This window comes from Oratosquilla oratoria, chromosome 41 (genome assembly GCF_046742065.1).
Source record: "Oratosquilla oratoria isolate Oo_2021 chromosome 41, ASM4674206v1, whole genome shotgun sequence".
NCBI classification, from domain to species: domain Eukaryota; kingdom Metazoa; phylum Arthropoda; class Malacostraca; order Stomatopoda; family Squillidae; genus Oratosquilla; species Oratosquilla oratoria.
This window is the reverse complement of record NC_134817.1, coordinates 14,616,183-14,640,507: the sequence shown is the minus strand read 5'-3', so window position 1 is coordinate 14,640,507 and position 24,325 is coordinate 14,616,183. Positions and strand designations below refer to the sequence as shown.

Here is a 24,325-nt window from a genome sequence, read left to right as displayed (position 1 = left end):
TAAATTGAATTTTAAGCTCTCCAAAGATGCATGCTTAAAAGCATTAACGGCATCCTTATGAGAAGCAAATTCTATCCATATTCTCCAAGATTCAAATTTTCTAGTTTCACAATACTTTATAACTTTAATTTCTCCGAACTTTCCAAACATCTCCAAAAATTTGGAACAATTCAAGTCTGAGGGGAGAGAATTAATATAAGGAATTCTCTCGTCTTCATTTGGTAGAGTACATGGCAGGTTACCTATGGGTTTTTTAGGAGCTCCTACTCCTGGGGTGGGAATATTAGGAGAGGGATCTGGGGGTTTAGGAGGATCAGGCATTGGTGGGGGTTTAGAATGTGTAGCGTCAACAGCCGCCATGATCGTATATATTTATAAGCCACACCATATATTGAGAAGGAAGGATCAGTACATACAAGATACTGCAGTTGCCTGATGCCGCAAGCAATAAAAGAAAAGTCTCTGCAGTCTGGAAGTTCCAGAAACGACTATTTACACATGCAGGGTCTCGGAGGCGAGTTAGAGACTTTGTCAACCCGGAAGTTTGACCTCTTTTGTTTTGTCCCATTTAGGATGGGTCCAGCATAGTCACACTGCATGTGTACTGGATAGGGAGAAAGGAAGTCGGTAGCCTAGTACCTGCCTCGCAAACATGCATTCCCCAGTCAGTGAGCTTTCGGCCCTCGCAGGGAGTAGTGACCTCACGGTATACATCCCCACTTGACTGGGTTCAGACATGTAGCTTGGGAGGCACCAAGATACCAGAACCTTCCTTAACAAGTATTAGAGAAAGATGGTGAAAAAGGAGAGTAGGGTAGCAAATATGAAGGATAGGGGAATCACACAAAAAGAAGAAAAAGAAGAAGAAAAAGAAGAAGAAAAAGAAGAAGAAAAAGAAAAAGAAGAAGAAAAAGAAGAAGAAGAAGAAAAAGAAGAAGAAAAAGAAGAAAAAGAAGAAGAAAAAGAAGAAAAAGAAGAAAAAGAAGAAGAAAAAGAAGAAAAAGAAGAAAAAGAAGAAGAAAAAGAAGAAAAAGAAGAAAAAGAAAAAGAAGAAGAAAAAGAAGAAAAAAGAAAAGGAAGAAAAGGAAGAAAAAAGAAGAAGAAAAAGAAGAAAAAGAAGAAGAAGAAAAAAAAAAAAAAAAAAAAAAAAGAAGAAGTTCTTCTTTTGGCTCAGTTTTCGTCTGGTAGTTTGGGGCTGACCTCTCCAGTATGGTTGCACCTGGCTGGCCTACATCAAAGTACTGGGCCTCGGGGGGGTTTAGGTAAGCAAGAGAAGGAAATGTTCTTTAAATATTTGATATGGATAGGCCAGTGGTTGCTACCATGTAGATCTTCATCTATTGACCAACTGTAGTCTAATCTTAAGGATGATGAACAAATAGTTAGGTCTATAGCAGAACTTGAGTTGTGAAAGACATCAAACCTAGTTTTGGAACAGTCATTCATCAAAATGACATCATTATTATCAATAAATTCTTCAATTACATTGCCCCAGGGGTCACACCTTGATTCACCCCATAGAGGATGCTTGGTGTTAAAGTCACCCATTAAAATAAAAGGCTGAGGAAGCTGGTTGACTAAAGATTGTAGGTCATTTACCTCAAACTGACAGGAGTGGTTATATATGTCTAGAAGTCTATTTTCCAGTTCAGGTTCCAAATACAATGAACATAAAGTGATCCATTTAGTGGTAAAAATTTGTATTGCATAAGCCTGCAACACTAAATGTAGGCAGACACTTCTGTGGTTTACAGACTTGTTAACAATGATATCAGTACCCCCAATCATAGGAGATCTGTAAAATTTATAATTAAGTCCAACATTAGGGGATAAATCACCAAGCATAGTCTCTTGGAGACAAATAGCAGACACATCATGTTCTTTAAAGAGAATCTGAACCTGCTCTCGATGAGAATTAAAACATTGAATATTCCATAGAATTATAGACATTATACAGTTTTCTTTTTCTTTTTTGGGTCTCCTAGTCTGAGAAGAGAAGGTTGGGAGAGAGAGGGTTTACAAGATGGGTTCTTTTCTAATTGCTTTCGCGGGTGGCATCCTCCTCTCTGACAATGGTCCGACAGATGTTGATGTAGAGTCTGAATTATTAGTTCCTTTCTTAGATTGCATATCACGATATGAGGAAGAAGATGGAGATGAGGGTGGACTGTGGAGTCTTTTACTGCACACAGGTTCAGACTCCATAGCTTTGCTTCTGTGCACCTCAACTGAGTGAAGCACACCAGTCAGTGGTCCCTTTACTGGGGAGCCCCCCAAGTTAGGGAGAGAGATTGTATGAGAGGAGGCTTTACTGAAGGAACCCTGTGAGGTTTCAGCAATGGAGACCTTAGGTGCCCCTCTAGATGGGGCAGGAGACATTCCCTCAACAGGGTATGAGAGAACCTCCGCAGAGGAGGATTGAGTAGTAGAATTTCCAAGTTGTGGAGAAGAACGATTAGGTCTAATAGTGACTTTCACACTGAGGCTTGGGTTCAGCATTAACCCCTTCCATACGGTGCCGCACACGTAGGCGTCATGGACTTAGATCTCGGTGGCAGCAGCCAATGCCAGCCGTACGACGTGTCGTAATAATACTCGCATCATAAAATATAGTCACCGCTTATATCGATCGTTCTCTCTTCACCCGTGAATTTTGATAACCATAGAAAATGCAATTACAAAAGAATTAGAAAGAATGTCATTATGGAGGAGCGACTACAATAAATATAATCAAGACGCCGATATGGCAGCCTCGCGAATACACTCGCTCCCCATGACGCCTACGTGTGCGGCACCGTATGGAAGGGGTTAACAGAAGAATTCGTATTAGTATTTGTTTTTCTATTAGATTCTAGAGTTGGTTGATCCTCATTGCTTCTGTGCACCTCTACTGAGTGAGGCACACTAGTCAGCAATCCCTCTACTGGGAAGTCCCCTAAGTCTGGAAGAGAGATTGCCTGAGAGGAGGCTTCATTGGAAGAAGCCTGTGAGGTTTCAACAATAGAAACCTTAGGTGCCCCTCCAGATGGGGCAGGAGACACCCCTTCAACAAGGGGTGAGGAAACCTCTGCAGAGGAGGATTGAGAAGTATTAGAAATTCCAAGTTGAGAAGAAGAAAGACAATTAGATTTGATAGTAACACTTTTACACTGAGGCTTGGGTTCAGTGTTAACAGAAGAATTCATATTGGCATTTTTATTTCTATTGGGTTCTACAGTTGTTGTTGTCGTTCCCTAGACTGTCTGTCCGAGCAGTCCCGTCTCCCCAAGGAATGCCACAGCCAAAACTGGGTTTTCCCACAAATCCTTTATAGAGTGTATGTTGTGTTGTTTGCGTGCATGATTGTGTATAATGCAGTCTTCCATTATGTGTTGTATGGTATGGGGTGAAGTGTTACATCCTGGGCAGCTGTTCACAATCCAGCCTCTTCTGGTAGCTGGGTGGTGGCCGCACTGCAGTCTGGCCAGGTGGACTCTGTCCTTTCGTGGGAGAGAGGATTCAGAAGGGTGGATATCAGGGGGGGTCTGGCATGCAGCAGTGTGTTGTCTTTCAGTGTGTTAATGGAGCAGTGAGTGATATGATTATGAATATGTTTCCGGAGGCTGGTATTTGGTGGTTGTGGAGGAAGAGAATAGAGTATGTGTGTGTGATACAGGTGTTTGGGTGTTGTTTTAACGTTTCTTGGTGTGTGTGGGTGTTCTGCTATGTAGTGTAGCGGGTGTGATGTGTTTGTGGTGGCTACGGCAAGTGTTTGTGTGCCTCTCATGTCGAGGTGGTCCTTGACTTTGAGGACTTTTATTTCATGGTGTAAATGGTTTGTAGGTGTTGTATTTGTGCACCTTGTAATTGTTTTTAGGGTTCTACAGTTGGCTGATCCACTTTACTATTTGTATTAACAACATCACTATCTTTTGGAATTAATTAGTATTCTTTTAGCATGACCAACACTAATATGTTCTGCATGGGCTTTTAGTAGTGCATCCTGTTCCTTCTTGTAAATTATGCAGTTCTTATCCCTGGCATTATGCTCTCCTTAACAATTTATACAAACATTTGGGTGAGAACAATCCCCATGCTCAGGGTGAGCACATATCAAACACAGTTTGTCTCTTGCACATCGGTGGGAAGGATGGCCAACCTCTTTTTCTATCTCTACATAATGAGGTAGATCTTCACCAGAGAGAGTTAGGATAAGAACAATGAGGAATTTTAAAAACCCTCCAAACATTAGTTGGGCACATTTCTAAAAAAAAATTCCTCAAAGTCAGAGATCTCTATTAAAAATTACCCCTTTGGCATAACTAAAGGTATAGTGGGGTTTAACGTCCTTAATGTCTGATTTGTGACTCAAGTTAAGCACCATGGCAGCTTGCTCATAAAACTTTACATGAATTAAGAAGGAATTTCTTCCAAATCAGGATACCTGTGAGTTAGTCAAATTACCAGAGCCAAGGTGACTCTTCAAGAATCTTCTAAACTCGAACAAGTTAGCACGTTCCTTTGCAAACGTGATAACCCACTTAGCTGGATTGGGAGGTCTCTGCACACTTTCCTTCCTTTCCTCTACTAGGTTTTCTGGATAAAAGATATCCAGGTTAGGTGGTGCTCTAGCAAGAAGTTGGGCAAAAGATTCATTTCCTTTGGAATTATTATAATCTAAGCAGGCAGCAGCTGCATCCTGATTAGAAAGAAACGAGACCCAGACTAGCCAAGCCTTAAAGTTGTCAATCAGTTTAACCCTGATCTCTTTAATTGGTCCAAATTTACAGAACTCTTCATGTAAGTCAACATAACTCTTATCAAGAGAGACATTTTAAATGTAAGACTTTATGATAATTAGGAGCAATACTTGAGCTATTTATAGGCTTCTGAATATCTAAAGATGATTTCATCACTCCAGAATCCATTCCAATTGTAAGTTTCTGGACAACAGTATTATCTGTCAATGAAGTCTTAGTTTCATTACCGAATTTCTTTTTCAAGCCTAAGTCAACAACTGGGAGTTTTACTTTTGCCGAGCCAATATCGTCGACATTAGAATCAGCAATATTAGAAGAAGGATCAGGAGGTTTAGGAGGATCAGGTAGTGGTGGAGGTTTAGAATACACATTTTGAACAGCCGCCATGATCGTGTATATTTATAGGGGCACACTATATATCAAGAGAGATCAATAAATAGAAGAAGATACTGCAGTTGCCTGATGCCTCAAGCAATAAAAGAAAAGTCTCTGCAGTCGGGAAGTTCCAGAAACGACTATTTATTCATGCAGGGCCTCGGAGGTGAGTTAGAGATTTTGTCAACCCGGAGATTTGTCCACTTTAGTTTTGTCCCATTTAGGATGGGGCTGGCGTAGTTACTCTGCATGTGCACTGGATAGAGAGAAAGAAAGGCAGCCTAGTACCTACCTCGCAAACATGCATTCCCCAGTTGGTGAGCTTTCGGCCATCACCAGGAGTAGTGACCTCGCGGTATACATCCCCACTTGACTGGGTTCAGACATGTAGCTTGGGAGGCACCAAGATACCAGAACCTTCCTTAACAGGTATTAGAGAAAGATGGTGAAAAAGGAGAGCAGGGTAGCAAATATGAAGGATAGGGATAGGGTATTTCACAAAGGAAAAGGGTGAGGGACCCCCTATCTATTCACTACCCCAAAAACCTCATTCTAAAACAACTGTCATAGGGTGAGGGCAGCAAATCCTATGAGCATTCCAGTCCATGGTCAAAGACAAGCTAGGGTCGTCAACAAAAGTCCGTTGGCTCAGATTTTGTCTGGTAGCTTAGGACTGACCTCTCCAGTATGGTTGCATCTGGCTAGAACAGCTCAGCCCATCCTTGCTACACGCAAGCCCCCCCCGCTTCAAAGTACTGGGCCCCGGGGGGTACTCTCCACATGAGCCTCCTCCCCTAAAACTTCTTCAAGAGATAAATGTTAAAAAGTTTGCCCTGCACTTATTAGAGTATACAGGGCACTGAATTAAGATGTGTTTAATTGTAAAATTAACTTGGCAAGTGGGGCATGCCTTTCTGTTCCACTTGCCATAACAAATTTATGGGTAATGTAGGAATGGCCAATTCTTAACCTTGTTAAAACAATACTTGATCTCCTGTCCAAAGAATGAGACTTCCAAGGGCTCACCGAGGGGTGAATCTCTTTTAACTTGTAACTACCGTCCAGCCTTGTCCATTGTTCCTGCCACTTCTCCATTGCATGACAATGAATTACTTGTTTGAAGTCTGTATATGGGATTTTTGTGTCTTATGTGGTTGGGAAAGGGTGATGAGGTAAATGCCAAAAACCGTAGGAGTTTTATTACTAATGCTTCGTCCTTAAAGGACTTCCTCAGAGTGTACACTAGGAAAATATTTACAGCTTATATACTTCACTTTCCTTACCCTGTTTCTCCCCTATCTCCGTCCTTCCTTCGTTCCGCTTCACCTTGAACAAAGTCGCTAGTCAACTTTGATAATATAATAAATCCTTCTCTGTGATTATTGCAAGGTTTTGAAGTGATGTATGCTGCTTAGATTATTTTTCTTTCTTGCTTTCTTAGCCCTTTGTGGAGTACCTCTGTATTTTCCTAAGTCAGGAAGGTGGCCAAAATTGTCTATATGAGCCACTATAGAATTTGATGTCCGGTGGGCTTTTACGTCATTCTTGTGTTCATATAGTCATTTTTTTATTTTTCTGCCAGTTTCCCCAAAATAACTGACAAGACAGGTTTTACAAGGAATTCTATAAATCAGGCTGTCCTCAGCACCCATATGGTACTCATTATTGTTTTTGTTTGTAATGATGTTATATATTTTGGTCCCTGTGCGATATGCAACTCTTAACCTTGCCTTGGTGAACAACTGTCCGATTTCATCTGCGTGTTTTGAATTGGGAACGGACAAAAAAACCCAGCTGTCCCCTTTGTTCTCACATATTTGGCTTTCTCTGGTTCTTTGTTATATTTAAATCTTTTTCTTTTAGTCTATGTAAGAGTCCTTGTGGGTAACACAGTTTCCTAAATATGTCAAAAATGTATTCAATTTCTCCTTGGAGAAATTCCTCACCTCACACCCAGTATGCTCTCAAAAAGAAACCTATTACTACCCCACTTTTTATTCTTGCATGGTAAGCAGAGTAATAATGGATGATGTCGTTTTTATTTGTGTTTTTTCTGTGTATTGAGAAAGCAGTCTTGTTCCCTTTTCTCCATATTACCGTGTCTAGGAAGGCTAATTTGTCATTCTCCTCTTGTTCCATAGTGGATTGTTTCTTTTCTATCCCATTGAGCATGTTTAATTTATCCCTGAGATCCATCTCCCTGAGGGTGATAGGAAGTACATCATCCATGCACCGCAACCATGTTGTATCTTGGCCCTTTAATGTGGTAAAATGGTCCCCTTCTAGAACTTCCATGTAAAAAGAGGCCAGAACACAACTGAGCGGACTCCCCATCGTGAGGCCACAGCACTGAAAATATTCTTTATTACTGAATATGAAGGAACCAAATTTAACACAAGGGTATTAACTTTAAATAATCCCCCTTGCCAAAAGGAAGGTCTTCATCATTCATGTCGTTGACCACCTCTTTGGCCGCTTTTAATGTCCCTTCAATGAATACATTGGTAAATAAACTCTTAACATCATATGATACCAACCTCCTTTGTGAGAGATGTGTCTCGTATTCTCTCAATCAGATCATTTGAATTTCTCAGGTGTGCTTTGCTCACTGACCCTAGTCTGGAGGATAAGGGTTTGGCCAAACACTTGGCCAATTTATGTGGTGCACTACCAATCCCAGATGTGATGGGTCTCATCGTGTTTGTTCTATGTAAATATTCTTGAACCTAGTAAAAGCTTTACACAAGGTACCCCACAAAAATTTATGAAAGTTGGAACATTTAGAACTTAACGGGAGTATACTGGATTAGATAAGGAACTTTCTAATGACCAGATAACAAGGTCAGAAATAAGGGTGTCTAGTTTGAGGGAAGTAATTTGTGGGAGCCAGGAGGAACTGATGTTAGCACAAATATTATCCTTGATCCATGTTAATTATATAGAGGATGGTACAAGATCATGATGTGAATGAAACATGTCAAGAATTGTTGGCCATTATTGGAGGATCAGGATAACTATTGCTTTGTGTTTTATCGAGTTGAAAGCCTGGAATCCCAAAGAGCCTGGCAGTCCTAATGCTCTCCCACAGATCTCTCTTAATTTGTACTATAACCAATGCTTCCAGATATTTCTTCCTTATCCTGTCAGTTTCACATATAATCAACTCAGGCTTATTCCAGTCCATTAGGGGGTTGGTGTTATGCTTCTATGTTACACAGGTATTAGTGGTGTTGCTGCTTCAAATGTCACTACCATGTTCATGAATGCACATTTTCAGGTCATAACATTTCACTAGTAAGATTTGTTACAACCCTTACACAGAATCATGTAGACACCAGCTTTGATATCAATGTCCCTTTTCTCTTTCACTTGTTAATTCTTTTATTACCTTTCTGGTTTGGCACACCACTTCCACAATCCTTCCTTGAGTACCTGATCAACAGTTGTGGAGGAGTCATTCATCAGCAGTATAATCCTAGTTGTTCATTTGTGTTGATGATGTTTGTCCATTATTTTTTTGCCTTTCTCTTGCATTGTTTGATGACAAACTCCAGGAATTTTGGTTTTGTAAACACTTTTTGGATATACTAGCATTATTCTTTTTCAGATATCCTTCTGAATTCCAACTTTGTTGTGCTATGTGGATGACATATACAAATATATAGCGTGTCTTTATGTTAGTTTTGTTAACACTAACACTTATTAATTATAGTTCTTCTATAGGCACCATGCCCTATCCTTCTCTTTGATTATGTTCCACCATATCTTCTGTAACAAGTTAGTAATGTTTCTGGATGGGATAATCAAACTGGTCTCAAACATTCTTGATTTTTTTCTTTACCAATTCTCTACATCGCTTTTAGATAAGGTACACCAAGGACTCCCACCTGGAATCCTCTTACACCCACCAAGCCAAGTCTGCTCTGACGACATGATTTAATTCATCCAATGACTTTGAACGTTACAAGTAAGTGCCACCCTTTTAGGGCGTGACCTTACCTCCATGCACCAATAATTTTTCTTCTCCTCTACCCTTTTCTCCAATCAGAAAGACTGTTATACTGTCTCAAGCAATACTGTTTATGCAAGTAGAACAAGCTCTGTGTTTACATTTCGTCACATCAGCACCTACCCTAACCAATGTCTACAAATATAAGACGGTAAGGTAAATACAGTGAGACCTCTCATTAACGGATATTAATTAGCTGTGTTTGCGGTGTTTTCGCAGATCACCTCTTTCTCTTCTTTGCTCTAGTGTTGGTAGTTCTAATTTCGATAATCTTTGTTTGTATGTTAATTTAGAAAGAGCTGGTGCCAACTTTGTTGTTGCTCTCTGTATTCTTTCTAGTTTCCTTATATTCTTTTTAGTACTGGGTGTCCATAGTGTTGCTCTGTGTGTGTGTGTGTGTGTGTGTGTGTGTGTTTTTGTCACCAGCTTCTACTGTAGCTGTAGGAGGGAAGAAGTTGCTAAATGTCAGCTCTCCTCATGTTAAAGTTGAGTTATTGGACCATGTCCAAAGACAAAATGTCAGCACCTTGGAATTACACTTCCTGATAGAGGTATGGGTATTGACAAGTTCTGAGGATGGGCAGTAGGTAGACTATTCTAACATCCATCTTGTTGGACCACCACTTTCAGGTACTTGTCTTCTGTCCATTCCTTTAATTCTGCAAAGGGAAACCTCTCACTTTCTAGAGCTTAACTTCCTGCATTATAATTACCCCCCCCCCCACCCCATACAACAAACATACATACTTACCGGCATAAATTAATTTTTGTCCAACAGCTGGATAGTCAACACCCTTTTCCTTTTCTATTTTCTCCTTAAGTTGTTTAACCTGTAAATATAAGTAAAGGCATTGAATATCCTGAGGAAGAAAGTTTACCATCAAACAGCATGTTCATCTCTGATCATTGCATAAGATGTAATTTACAACAGGTTTATTATTTATTTCAAGTTCAAGGCACAAGGTCCATACAAACTCTTGTAGAATAAAAAACATGGTCAAAACACCTCCCACTGAATACAACACTCAAGAGTTAGTACATTCAAAACACACCAAAGGCAATGTTTGTGATAATACTTGACTTAGACTTGACCTTTTCAATACTGTTATGTATAGACTTTGGAGGGAGGGAGGGAGGGAGAGAGAGAGAAAGTAGGTTAACCCCTTCCCTGGCAGAAACGAGTAGACTCGTTTTCACCTAATGTTCTTTTTTTAGTATTCGACGAGAGTACTCGTCTAAAACTAATCTTCAAAAACCAGCTACATACATATTTACTCGTCGATTCTGAGCCTTTCTAAGCCATTCTACGTGTGAAACGAGTAGTCTCGTCATATCGTACATTTGGCAGAGGCGATAGGGTACCACAGGCAGTTCAGGGCCACTCTAGTTAGACTTGCTATGGCAGCAACTGTGGGCAGGTGCAGTCTTCATCCACATTACCACTCGTTTTTTGTGGCTTTTTCAAATAAATTACACCCCAAGTGTCTAATTTTGAGGAAGATAGTGAATATGAACCTTCCCTTAGGAGCTTGAATACTTCTGATGACAGTGCCAGTTCATCAGACAATGACTATTTCTCCACAAGTGATGATGGAGCGGAGGAGGAGGAGGAAGGTGATGCAAGAGCTTGGAGAAGCCTAGAGTTGTCAGAGGACAGCATGAATGCAGCACCAACACGTTTCCCATTCACAGGAAATCCTGGAATTACGACTGATGAAGACCCAACAAAAATGAGTCCTTTTGAATTCTTCAGTCTTTTTATCGATAACAGGATTATTGACTGAGTACTGGTAGAGTCTACTCGTTTTGCTGAACAAACTGTACAATGCGATTCTTTGTGGCGCCCTGTAACAAAGGCAGAAATTTTTGTATTTTTTTGCCATGAAAATGCTACAGGGTATTGTGAAAATGCCAGAAGAAGAAATGAACTGGTCATAAGATGAACTGCTTGAAAGACCAATTTTTCGGAAGCTAATGACTGAAATGGTACAGTAAGATAAAACAGTATCTTCATTTTGTAAATAATGAAACTCATGATGCACAAACCCACCCCAACCCAAAATTGTATAAGATTTATGATGTATTTATGAGATTGTTTGAGAACTTTGCAAAGTGTTATACCCCTAGGCAAGATGTATGTATAGATGAAAGCCTTATGTTGTTCAAGGGAAGGCTAGGATGGGTACAGTATATTCCACTGAAAAGGAGGTGGTTTGGAGTGAAATATTTTTTGTTGTGTGAGTCAAAGACTGGATATGTGTACAAAATGACCATTTATGTTGGGAAAGGAACACAGTTTGATCCAGAGTATGATGAGTATCCTGTGAGTTCACGTGTTGTTATATCTTTGATGAAGCCCTTATTTGGGAAAGGTTATTGTGTTACTGTGGATAACTATTACACTAGCCTGCAATTAGCCGATGCTCTAGTTAGGAACCAGATTGATACTTCTGGAACTCTACGTTTGAATCGAAAAGAAGTGCCAGAACAGCTGAAAAGCAAAAAACTGAAGAAAGGAGAAGTTGTAGCATTTCAGAGAGGCAAGGTAATGACTCTTCATTAGAAAGACAAAAAGGACGTTGCAATGCTGTCAACCATTCACAACCCAGCTATGCATGACATTGAGACAAGACAAGGGCCTGTGAAGAAACCCAAAGTTGTATATGAATACAATTATACAATGGGAGGAGTTGACAAGGTGGACCAGCAACTTGTAGATTATCCCATTACAAGGAAACGGGGTAAGAAATATTACAAGACAGTCTTCTTCCATTTGATGGATATTGCAGTATGGAATGCTTTCATCCTGCATTAAGAAGCATTCAGTATGCAAGGACAAAAACCCCTGACACACCTGAAATTTCGTATGCAAATTATACGAGATATATTTGACAAGTATGGGCCAGCTTTACCACCAAAAAGATCACCAGGTAGACCCTCGACATCACCAGGAAGTTCGCGGTATACGCCAGGAGGACATTTTCCAATGGAAATTCCACCAACAGAAAAAAAGACAAATCCAACAAGAAAATGTGTTGCATGCAGTCTGAAGCGTGACCATAGAGGGAAACCAATCAGGAAAGAGTCACGATATATGTGTACAGAATGCAAAGTAGCTCTATGTGTTGTGCCATGTTTTGAAAAGTACCATTCAGAATAATTTCATTTATAAATTTGCTGAAGGAATACTATTCTTTTATATGTGCAAAAGGCCATTTGTTTTATTTTTTGCTAACAACTTACAGTATTTCAAATTATTTCATTCATAATCAAATGCCAGAAAAAGTAATTTCATTTATTCATATTTGCATATTATTATAATATGCTATGTTTTTGGTAGCAAATGTAATAAAAATTAAAAACAAAATGTGTTTTTCATTCCCCTTTACTTTGGTAAACTTATACGAGAAATTAAGAAAATATGGTGAAAATATATGTTTTATAGGAAGACGAGTTAACTTGTTTTTTGCCTACAAAGGTATTTTCAAAGTAAAAAGTCGACCACAAAAATGGGAAAAAATTAAATACGAATTGTTTTTCATAGTCAGCATGAAAAATACTATATAAAACGAAAATTAAAAAATTCGTCTGAAAATGAAACGTTTTTAACTAAAAGATGGTTGGGGAAGGGGTTAAACTAATACTAACATGTCCTTTTGATATATATAAGGCTGTTCAAGGTAGGATCTACCCCATGCCAAAATACAACTATCAATCATTTGCAACCACATAATCTATACTATGCATCAATATATTGAATGTAATAATAGGGAATACAGACAATACGAATACATTTGGTCAAGATTGCAAAACAAGTAACACCACATAGGGTCCCTTTCCTAACTTTACCATCATAGAGGAGAATCATCCTCACTTTTATTTCAGGGCTGTGGAGTCGTAGTCGGAAGCAATTACGGTGTCACTGGAGTCGGAGTTGGTAAAAATATACAGACTCTGATTCCAGTTAAATTTACACTTTATAAGGCCTTCGTTTAGTCTGTAGAGTTATGCAGTGCACACTCCTTATAAGTAGATAAAAAAAAAATCTCACAGTCTTATCTTCGTGATCATTCCACTAAACCCCCAAAATGTCCTTGTGCAATGCTGGCTTTCAAATTTATACACAGACCAATGAAGATCCAAAGTATTACTTGAATAAATCAAACACCTCAATTTTACACCTTCTGTTGACACACAGTCACGGAAGCTGTAATATTACTGTCAAGTTCCATATGCATCGTTTCCAGCACTCCATCAGTTTGGTGGTTTCTCCCATTGCTGTGTTGCCAAACAGTAGGATAATTATGATTTCAACTGTTGACTAACGCAATAATACTATCTCTTCTTTCCTTTCCCCTCCATACTTTTTAACAATGAATTACTGAAATAAGGATATTTAAAGTTGAAAAAAAAAAGTTTCACATTTCAAACATGTTCAGCTGTATCTTGTTTTGTACTCGTATCGATAAGATTGGTTCCAGAACCAGACTAATGTCCATCGCAACAATCTCATAGCAGTACCAGTATGTAGTTAAATCAAGAGGTATTTGTGGCAGTAATTTCAGTACATGACAAAAGAAGGTATGAAAACATATGAAGGATAATGATACCCAAAAAGTATGCATGATACATATACCTTTCAGTATCATACATGTTCAGCTGTAACACTCGACCTTGTACCGTACTTGTATCAATAAGGTTTATTTTCTCTATATTTACTGTTTTCTTTCAAGAAATTTGCCTAAACTTTTTATAAAATATTTTCATTTTTTTTATTTTGTATTTCCAAAACTATATATGTAAAAAAAATCTTCCATTATATATTTTTTTATTATTAGGTTTGTATATCCTTTACAAAGGTTATATTCCAACCTTTGTTATAAAGTACAGTATTTTTTTTTTAATGTACTTATCACTTATTTGCAAAGATATATATTATGCCAAATGTCTTACATAATAGAATTTTTTTTTACTGAATTTTCTCCAATATGCTTTCAAAAATTTTGTCTACTTCATTTACGGTGTCACTGGAGTCGGAGTCGGTACAAATATACCAACTCCGACTCCAGTTAAATTTACACTTAATAAGGCCTTCATTTAGTCTGTAGTTATGCAGTGCACACTCCTTATAAGTAGATTATATATATAGATAAAAAAACAATTTAATAAAATGTAATAAATCTCATCGTCTTATCTTCGTGGTTGTTCCACTAAACTCCCAAAACGTCCTTGTGCAACGCTTCTTTCAAATTTATACATAGACTGAAACATCTAAAGTATTACTTTTACACCTTCTGTTGACACACAGTCATGGGAGCTGTAATATTCCTGTCAAGTTCCATATGCATCGTTTCCAGCACTCCATCAGTTTGGTGGTTTCTCCCATTGCTGTGTTGCCAAACAGTAGAATAATTATGATTTCAACTGTAGACTAACGCAATAATACTATCTCTTCTCTCCTTTCCCCTTCTTTTTTACCCCTCTATACTTTTTAACATTGACTTATTGAAATAAGGATATCTAAAGTTGGGAAAAAAAAAAAAAAGTTTCACGTTTCAAACATGTTCAGCTGTATCTTGTATTGTACTCTTATTGATAAGATCTGTTCCAGAACTGGAGTAATGTCCATCGCAATAATCGCATAGCAGTACCAGTATGTAGTTAAACCAATTTTTTTTTTTTGCATTGGCAAAACTATATATATAAAAAAATCTTACAATATATTATATATTTTTTATTATTAGGTTTGTATATCCTTTACAAAGGTTATATTTCAACTTTTGTTATAAAGTACAGTATTTTTTTTGAAATGTACTTATCACTTATTTGTAAAGATATATATTAAGCCAATGTCTTGCATTAGATTTTTTACTGAATTTTCTTCAATACCCTTTCAAAAATTGTCTCTATTTCAGTTATAAAGTATTAAGAGGTCAAACATAGGAAAGCCACACTATAACATATCTTTATTCTTTGATATAAACCAGTTATAATTATAAGTCTACTCAAGATTGGAGTGTATGTATGTTGTATAGGCTTAATAAAATATGTAGGCCATAATCAGTTAATTACATAAAGAGGAGTCTGAGTCTGAGGTGCCAAAAATAGAGGAGTCAGAGGTTTTGTGTTTCGACTCTACAGCCCTGTTTACAATGGTGCAAGTACAAGATAGGCCTAGAAAGGTCTGTCAGTTGACTACAAGGCCCAACCACAAGTTGGCCTGGGGCTTATACGTGTAACAAGGAAGAAAACATCGAATGAACTGGGCAGCCATTTTATAAACATTCTTGAATACTGAAAAGTGGCACAAAGAATGGCCTGGAGGGGCTGAGAGTTGTGCTTACATAAGGAAACAGGTGCTTTTAGCATACATATGCCAACGGCTTTTTCCCCCTTACAAGGGAGGTAGCCAAAGTCAAAGGCATAAATCCACTCCCACATATTTCATCCCCACATACTCCACTCCCATTCACCACCCCTCCTTCTCTCATTTCTTGGCTCCTCCTGGGTGACGGGTCATCCGTGCATCTTGCCCACTGCCTGGGTCAGAAGCAATGTAGCAAGACAGCACATCCACAGCAAGGCCACTTCATTTAATTGGTGACCTCTCTCTCCATCCCCTCGTGCAGAAAATGCAAAGATGGGGGAAAATCGCTTTGGGCTGCATCAAAATATTATTCACATATACCTCCTCAACCCCCATCCCCCACCCACTCCCTTCCATGCATCACATCATCAATACACAATTGTTCTCCACTCACCCTTATCTTGTCTTCTCCCTTCCTTCCTCAACAGACATTCCCTTCTTTCCCAATGCCCCTTTTGTCCCATCCATCTATGTCATCCTTGGTCGACCCCTCATGTTCACTCCTTCCACACCTCTTTTATTAACCTTTCTTCACTCATCCTTTCCAGGTGTCCAAACCATCCCAATACTCTTTCATCAACCCTATCCCATGACTCCCTTTCCACCCATGCTCTCCTCATCTCACTCTATCCAGCCTAGTAACCCCTACCATACTTCTCAAGCATCTCATCTGCAAACACAATACAAGAATTGAAAAACAAACTTGATCTTGCAAGATACAAAAATGGGTCACCACGAGCATAGCTTCCCTTCCGGCATAATACAACTAGGTAAACACATATAAATTGTGTTCCATGTTTCTGCACCATACAGTGCTGTCAGCATAATCACCCCTTCATACAATTTCATCTTAGCATCTACTCCCATCTGCAAACACAATACAAGAATTTAAGAACAAACTTGATCTTGCAAGATACAAAAACAGGTCACCACAAGCATATCTTCCCTTTTGGTATAATACAACTAGGTAAACACATATAAGCTCCCTTAAGTTACATGTTTCTGTCCCATACAGTGCTGTCAGCATAATCACCCCTTCATACAATCTCCTCTTAGCATCCACTCCCAAATGTCTGTTTCTCATTACAATTTTTAATCCCCCAAGGCATTTACCTGCTTCTCTTAATCTACATTCTACCCCCACCTCTACTCCCTTTCCCACCACATTTGCACCCAAGTACCTCAAGCTATCCACTTCCTCCAGTCCCTCTCCCTTAATACTCACTTCCAATTTACTGCCATCCTCTCCCCTTGTACATCTCATCACCTTACTTTTACCCACTTTCATCTTCAACTTCCTTCTTTCACACACCTTTCCACACTGTCACAAACCTCCTTAATCCCTCCTTTGATCCTGCCACAAGGGCAGGGTCGTCAACATATGACAATTAGCTTATCTTCCATTTTCTTTAACCATCTCCAATCTGCCCATTACCCTTGTTTACCTCTTGCACCACCCCATCCATGTATAATTTGAACAGCCAAGGCGACATAACACATTGCTGGCAAAGTCCCACCTTTACCTCAAAGCACTCACTCTCCATTTCTAATTCTAACACAGGCTCTACTATACATACATATACCAAAGGCTTTTTCCCCCTACATGGGGGGTAGCCAAAAAGAAAAAGGCACAGAAACCACTCCCACCCATTCCGTCTCCTACATATTCTACTCCCTCCCTCTTATCTTGGCACCTCCTGGATGACGGGCTCTACTACTCTTGTAAAAACTTTTGACTGTGTAAGTGTAATGAGAAACATTTAGGAATGGATGCTAAAAGATTGTATGAAGGGGTGATTATATTGACACTGTATGGGGGCAGAAACATGGAGCATAAGAGAGGACGAGAGAAAGATTTTAAACGTGTCCGATGAAATGCCTGAGAAGTATGGTAGGGGTTACTAGGCTGGATAATGAGAAATGATGAGGTGAGAAGGAATGCAGGGGTGGAAAAGGAGTTGGGAGATAGAATTGATGAAAGAGTATTGGGATGGTTTGGACATATGGAAAGAATGAATGAATGAATGAATGAAGAAAGATTAAAAAATGAAATAAGAAAGGCAGAGGTGGATAGAGTGAACATGAGGGGGCGACCAAGGTGATGTCTGTTGAGGAAGTAATGGAGAAGACAGAAACTAGGGCTGAGTGGAGAATGGTTGTGTATGGATGATGCTGTAATGGATGGAAGGGAGTTGGTGGGGGGATGGAGGGGGGTTAGGGAGTATGTATGAACGATATTCTGGTACAGCCCAAAGGTATTTCTCCCCATCTTTTCTTTTTCTGCATGAGAGGACAGGGTCACCGATTAAATAAAGTAGCCTTGCTGTGGATGTGCTGCATCTTACTGCATTACTTCTGACCCAGGGCAGTGGGCGAGATACAGGGATGACCCTTTACCCAGGAGAAGCCAAGAAAATTGGGAGAGCAGGGTGGTAAATGGAAGTGGAGTATACAGGGATAAAATGGGTGGAAGCGGATTTATGCCTTTGACTTCACCCCTTGTAAGTGAGAAAAAGCCCTTGTTCTATACATGTCTATGAACTGATCAAATGCCTTATTTATGTCAACTGCCTCCACTAGGACAAGTTGGATGGATGGATGGATGGATGGATGGATGGATGGATTGGGTAAAAGGGGCTAGTTGGGGAGGAGGGGAATGTCTGTTGAGAAAGGACGGGAGAGGACAGAAAACGGTTGAATGGAGAATGGATGTATATGGATGATGTGATGCATGAGGTGGAATGGTTGGGGGTGAGGGAGTATGTGTGAGAAAAATCTGATGCAGCCTGAAGGAATTTCTCCCAGTCTTCTTTTCTGCATGAGGGGACAGGGGGGGGGGGGGGTCACCAATTTAATGAAGCGGCCTTGCTGTGGATGTGCTGTGTCTTATGACACTGCTTCTGTGCCCAAGCTCGAGGCAGCCATTCGCCAATCCTGGGCTAGTATAAACCCTGCACATCTTGCCAAGTATGCTTCTTCCATTCCAAACCGCCTTCGTGAGATCATTGCACGTAAAGTATTAGAGGTACGAAGTGAGCTTTTGTTTATTGATTTAAGACATTCATTTTCGCTAATCATTCGTACTTCCTTGTCGAGCACTGTATGTTTGCCTCCACTACTGTTCTTTCAGATGGTGCTTTCTGGCACTTAGTAGCATGCTGCTGGAAAGACCCACTTTGAATATGTTGATTTGGATAAGTGGACAGTTGTGTTTCAATTCTTCCCAACAAACATTTCAATGTTTGAATATAATGAATAGGATGGAAATTGCTCTATAGGATGCCAGGTTTTCTCTTTTTTTCTTTGGTTTTCAGATAACTGAGTTTTCCCCAGATGGTTGAAACTTTGTTGTGCTTCCAGGAGCGGTTGAAGACGTCTGGGTTTTTATTGCTACTGGGCCTAGGTATTTCAGTAAACAAGTGTGACATCTTGTTTGGGCCTTTTACATTAGAATTTCTTACTTATTTTTTACATTTTCAATGTAAAGGAAAGGGCGGCTTTTGTGTCTGGTTTTATCTTGCACATCTCTGGTTATATTCATGTTTTGTGGGCTTATTGTCTTAAACATAATATACACCTGGCCCATCATTTCCTTATCTAAAAAAGTATAGTAAGATTCCATTAATAAGACTTTACTTGGATTAGATTTTTCTGTAGTCAAATGACGATTGGACTAAATTTTATTATTATGGACACATTTCAGACTGCTCCAGCATGACTAAAGTATTGCTCTTTTGCTTTAGTGAATCTTGCTAGAATGAGTTTGTCCATATGAATAGATGGATGTCCCCATTGTTCACAGGCCTTTATATAACCACCCTCCACTTTCCTCTTCTAGTAGGCCAAATTGGTGGCTGTTGCCAGTTATTTGGGAGTCTTGGCATCTCCTACAAGACAGGTGAGGGATTGATATTCAATCAATTGCATATACACACCTGACCAAGTTGATAAATATTGTGGTGTGTTCTCTACAAGTTACTAATTGATTTTGGTTGAACCAGTGGGAATAATCATAAGAGGGATAGCAGCATCTCTTGTCTACACAATTTCCATGTAGCAAAACCCTTGCTCATTTGATGATAATGAAAGAATACTGACCATGTTACAACTTATGGGTGAAGCAAAGTTTCTAAAGCTATTGAAGGCCCATCAAGTCTGGCTGCATTTGCTTGAAGTACTGGTGGAGTACATACCTCCATAAAAAATCTGACAAGTTTCTTTTCTTACCTAACTATACAATCTCACTAACTCCTGACCTCATCTGAACAACTGTTACCCAACCAAACTCTGAAGTAACTATTCTTTAGTTGTTGTTGTCGTTCCCTAGACTGTCTGTCCGAGCAGTCCCTCCCTACTTACTATGAATTAGGGATACAAGTCAATTTCAAAAAAAAATTTAGTTTAAAAAAAATAAAATAAAATGTCTCCTGTAATAACTCTTCTGAATTAATCAAATTTATATTGTGAAAGGACTGACATGGCTTACATCAGACAATCAGATTTTTTTTTTAATCAAGTTTCCAATCTGGTCAAATTTCCTCCCTATAAAAGCAAATATTCTATCAATCAGATATCTACACATCAAATATGAAATTTCAATGAAACTGGTAATTGTGGGACTAGGTAGTTTTGAGTGAAAATTCAAATATCACACTGGTTTTTAATTTTGAAAAATTTCACTAACTTTAACTTAATATATGACAAATTCCCCATATATCCTTAGGTAAGATAGTATATCTTGTGCTACCAAGTACACTACTTGCCAGATCAGAATCCCACAGCCCCATGGCATGGTATTTTTTGGTTTTCTTAGCTTATTTCAATTTCTTGTCGAGTTTTTGAGTAGATGTGACAAGGCACAGCCTGCTGTACCTAATTTTCGAGTACAGGAAAGGAATATTGCTCATTCTGCTACCCTTTGGCTGCCATGGTGGAGCCAGCATGTTGGTATGGAGAGCTGCCAGGATTAATTTTGACTTTCTCAATAGTTACTGTATTTTTTTTTTCTTCAACCTGCCAAATATAATATTCTTCCAGTTAAATCACAGGATTGTACTTTTTGGGGTGGGTGTGGAGAAATGGAATCTTTACACACTACAAGTAAGCAATGTTTTGTATAATAATAAAGCAGTTGACACTATATTCTCCAGAAACTTGTTATTTTTCAGTTTTGATTGGCTGCTTTCTTGGTACATTTCTCTCCCCAAGGAAAATGGTTGGAACAAAAAGTCATTGGAAATACATAATGATGGCATTATCTAACCTTTTAACTTGCAAAACTACATACATAATGAGCAAGCAAATTTTATCAGCGTACCCATCCATAATGATCTGTCATGGAGAATAAGAATACCATGTCAATATCCTTTCTCCTCAATAAAATACCTGGTACATCACAGGTCATGTTGGATTAAACTTAGACTAGTTTAAGTTATTCAATGCCTAAGCTCTCAGAACACAAAAATAGTGTAATCAACTTTATTAACTACAAAACAATGAATATTTATAATTTTTCAAAAGGTAAGTTATTGATAGAAAAATTAATTCAAAAACCTAAATCATAAGTAAGCAGAGTGGGGAAACTGATTGCCATCAATATATCTACATTTACTACAATTTCCTCAAGATTAAGAAAAAATACACATTAAGATATAAAATAAAGTAAAAATCTTTGCAAAGAGGTTATGCACATAGAAAACTTTGTCATATTCTTGCAAGCTATACTATTGAGATGGATACCTTTAGAAGATCCTTGTTAATAAAATTATGTTAAAGGCAAACCCCCGATGTATTGTATACAAGTATGTGCACATAAGCATTCAAAATATATAAACTATCCTACTAAATTACTAATATCCCTAAGAGCTATCATACATATTCTCCCCTTCAAATACTTCATATTGTGGCTTTGAGAAATCATGGTTAATCCCATAATGTATTATACTCTAGACATCCACAATCAATATTTTTCTTTCCAAACACACACAATCCTACAAATAATAGTCACCCCTAACTTGTGCTTCTGCAGATGTTCACAATTGCAACTTATGAAGGTATTGTGTGGTACTGGTTTCCACTGTAAGAAGTTATACAGAATTGCAATAGATGGATTTACAATAAGCAAAAATTCTGTTGTACTTCGAGTATGGATTTTGATTTCCCATGAGTTATAATATCCATCAAAAGCTGTATTAAGATGGAGTGCAACCTATACAGAGTTTGGCGTATTTAGACGACCAGACCTCTAATAACAACACCACTATTACCCCAGCGCATGACAATACTGGGCTTAGGAAAGAGTTGGAAGCAACTTGGTCTAAAGATTGGCAACTTTAGGGTGGTAGGGACGCGTCCAAGACATGGGGTACTTGTAACATATAAATGCATTCACTCAAGTTTGACGCTTACCGTTGCAGTAGTATCAATATCGACCGTAAAGGTCTGCTGCTGCAAATTCTTTAAGGTGAGTACCACCATCTCTCCACTGTTCTTGCGCCTCGAGTTTCGCTATCGTCTATCCCCGCACTTTGCTGAATAACTAGCCGCCATGAACTGTGACGACACATCCGCGTTCTGAGGTTCCAACAATTATTTGTATTTAGAACTTTAATAAATTGTGTATTCAGTAATAATAAATGTAGTGAGATATCCTTCAGGTGAAAGTTTACGACATTTATTTTTCTATTTACATTTCTCCTACTATAACAACATAATGTGATATATTTTTTGTTTTATGCTGAAATATGAGGTCTCATACAGGTACAATAAATTAAATTGTAATATACAATTCAAATTAAATTACATGTTTAAATAAAATCATAATCAACACAAGTCTTCCATGTATATTCTGCTGTTGCAAATGAGCTACGCAACAGCAACAACTTTCTTATTACAAAATCCTGTTTCATATGATCAGGAAAAACATGTTTATATCCATCATTAAACTTATATAGTTTGATACATTAAAGTATATGCTCTCATTATTTTGACAATTTCCGCTATATGAGTGTGGGTGCAGCGTAGTTTTTCCAAGACTTTGCTTCATCCACCTATTTTATATGACTTATCAACACAGTGTTCGTAACGAGAAAATGTCCGCCCAAGGTGCCAATGAGAATACCCGATCTAGACGTAAGTGTAGGCTCCAAATAAGCCCAGTGTAAATAAAGTGAATATAAAGCTCTCAAGAAACATGACAAAATATTTAGATATGCTTAAGAAATTATTTTGTAATTATGACCTTCAGGAATACGTGAGTATGACATTTTGTTATTGATAGCAGATTATTGGACTGGTTGTCATTGTTTGCTATGATATTACATATTCATGGAATTATAAGAAAAGTAAAGTACAGGGTTATAGAAAGTGTTATTGGTGCTTTATCAGTGTTCCCATGTTTTAGGAAGATAGGATACAGTAGGCATGCAAACATATTTTCCTGATTGTGCTTCACTGAAATGGGCATATGTGGGTTCAGGAAATGGTTAATCATCGTTCTTGCAGGTTTTGTGTGGCAATTAAACAAATTTAAGTATTTTATATGTAGGGCAACACTTTCTGTTAGTTACAGTAGATGTTACAGGAACCTTATTACCTGACAGATATATTTAATTAAGCTGAACTTAGAAAAAATATTCTGTTATGAATTTTTTTAAAAGGCATTGCCTATTTTTATGACATTTCGTAAGAATAGTCCTCAGGCTATTCTTACGACATGGTTGATAGCACCCTCTATTGTGAACTTTTGAACTAATTTTTTACGACAATAACCTAACCTAACAATCCTCCCAGGAATATTGTTTCAATTTTTTTGAAATGCGCAAATTTATATTAAGTTGATAATGATGTATGAAGATGTTTTGGAATAGACAGAAATCTAGTTCTTACATTTGATTTGGTCATGCCCCAGTAGTAGATTTTTGCTGGTATTTTCTACCTCCATGCTGACAGCAATAACCTATTGAAAAATACTGCAGCTCAGGTTTGAAACTTCTGTTAGGAGCACGTTTAGTAGCTGATTGTATTGTTCTGGAGTTCCTGGTATAAAGATTTACATTATTAGGCTTTTCCCAGCTGGAAATTGATTCTTTTAGAGCTGCAAATGAATTAAATTCTGCACCTGCTGAAAGTAATTTGAAATTAGTGACAGCTATTTTGAATTTAGTTCAAAAGTTCACAATAGAGAGTGCTATCAACCATGTCATAAGAATAGCCTAAGGACTATTCTTACGACTTGTCGTAAAAATAGCCACTGCATTTTTATAAACTAATGGGTCATTTGGAAAAGTTATGTGCCCTACTTGATAAGCAGTCTGCTTACAGACAACTATATTCTACAGGAACTACAGGATGTTCTTGTTAGACCTTAGTCACCAAATGATGCACTAAGTTAGTACATCATTTGGTGATATTGTACAGGAATTAAAAGGAATCAGAAGTGTGGATAATGCATTGCATGATCTCAAAAGTGATTTACTAGATAATTAAAAGGTATTGTGTATGGAGTGGAAATTCCTTTTCCTTAAATGAATTTTATATGAATGGAGTTGTCATTGGTTTAGTTTTATTCTGTACATTAATCGCTTCTATATTTGCCATGCCAGAGAGTGTTCAGATTTTGAAGAATATTTGGAGTATTCAGATAGTCTCCACTCAATGGGGGTTTGGAAATGGGAGGGATTATTGTATTCAAATAATTGGTCTGTCACAAATGCTTGAAAGATGAGAAGTGAAATATAAGTTGAGTGCTGATGATACTTCTCCTTTTCATGGATTTAAATTGCTCAAAAGTGGCAGTTTGCCTACAAGATTGACGAGATAACACCATATGAGGAC

The 24,325-nt window shown here is 38.3% G+C and overlaps 2 protein-coding genes across 5 annotated transcripts in view; one reads left to right on the top strand and one right to left on the bottom strand.

Annotated features, from left to right (window-relative positions):
- The window catches only part of LOC143020998 (UV excision repair protein RAD23 homolog A-like), a 126,229-nt gene extending 104,173 nt beyond the window's left edge, over nt 1-22,056 (bottom strand). For all 3 annotated transcript variants that reach the window (XR_012965964.1, XM_076178090.1, XM_076178091.1), the window contains exons 1-2: nt 21,899-22,056; nt 9,875-9,953 (exon numbers count right to left, since the gene is read on the bottom strand). Coding sequence is in view for 2 of the 3 variants with exons in the window: in XM_076178090.1 (XP_076034205.1) it covers nt 9,875-9,953; nt 21,899-21,967 (148 nt within the window). In the remaining variant the exon portion in view is untranslated. The remainder of the gene's footprint in view (nt 1-9,874; nt 9,954-21,898) is intronic.
- A 408-nt stretch (nt 22,057-22,464) lies between these two features.
- Nucleotides 22,465-24,325, top strand: part of Cdc50 (cell cycle control protein 50A) — a 150,575-nt gene continuing 148,714 nt past the window's right edge. Inside the window, exon 1 of one of the 2 annotated variants that reach the window (XM_076178088.1) lies at nt 22,465-22,621. In XM_076178088.1, the coding sequence (XP_076034203.1) occupies nt 22,549-22,621 (73 nt within the window). In that variant the 5' untranslated portion in view covers nt 22,465-22,548. The remainder of the gene's footprint in view (nt 22,622-24,325) is intronic. The other variant, XM_076178087.1, reaches the window with a different exon arrangement.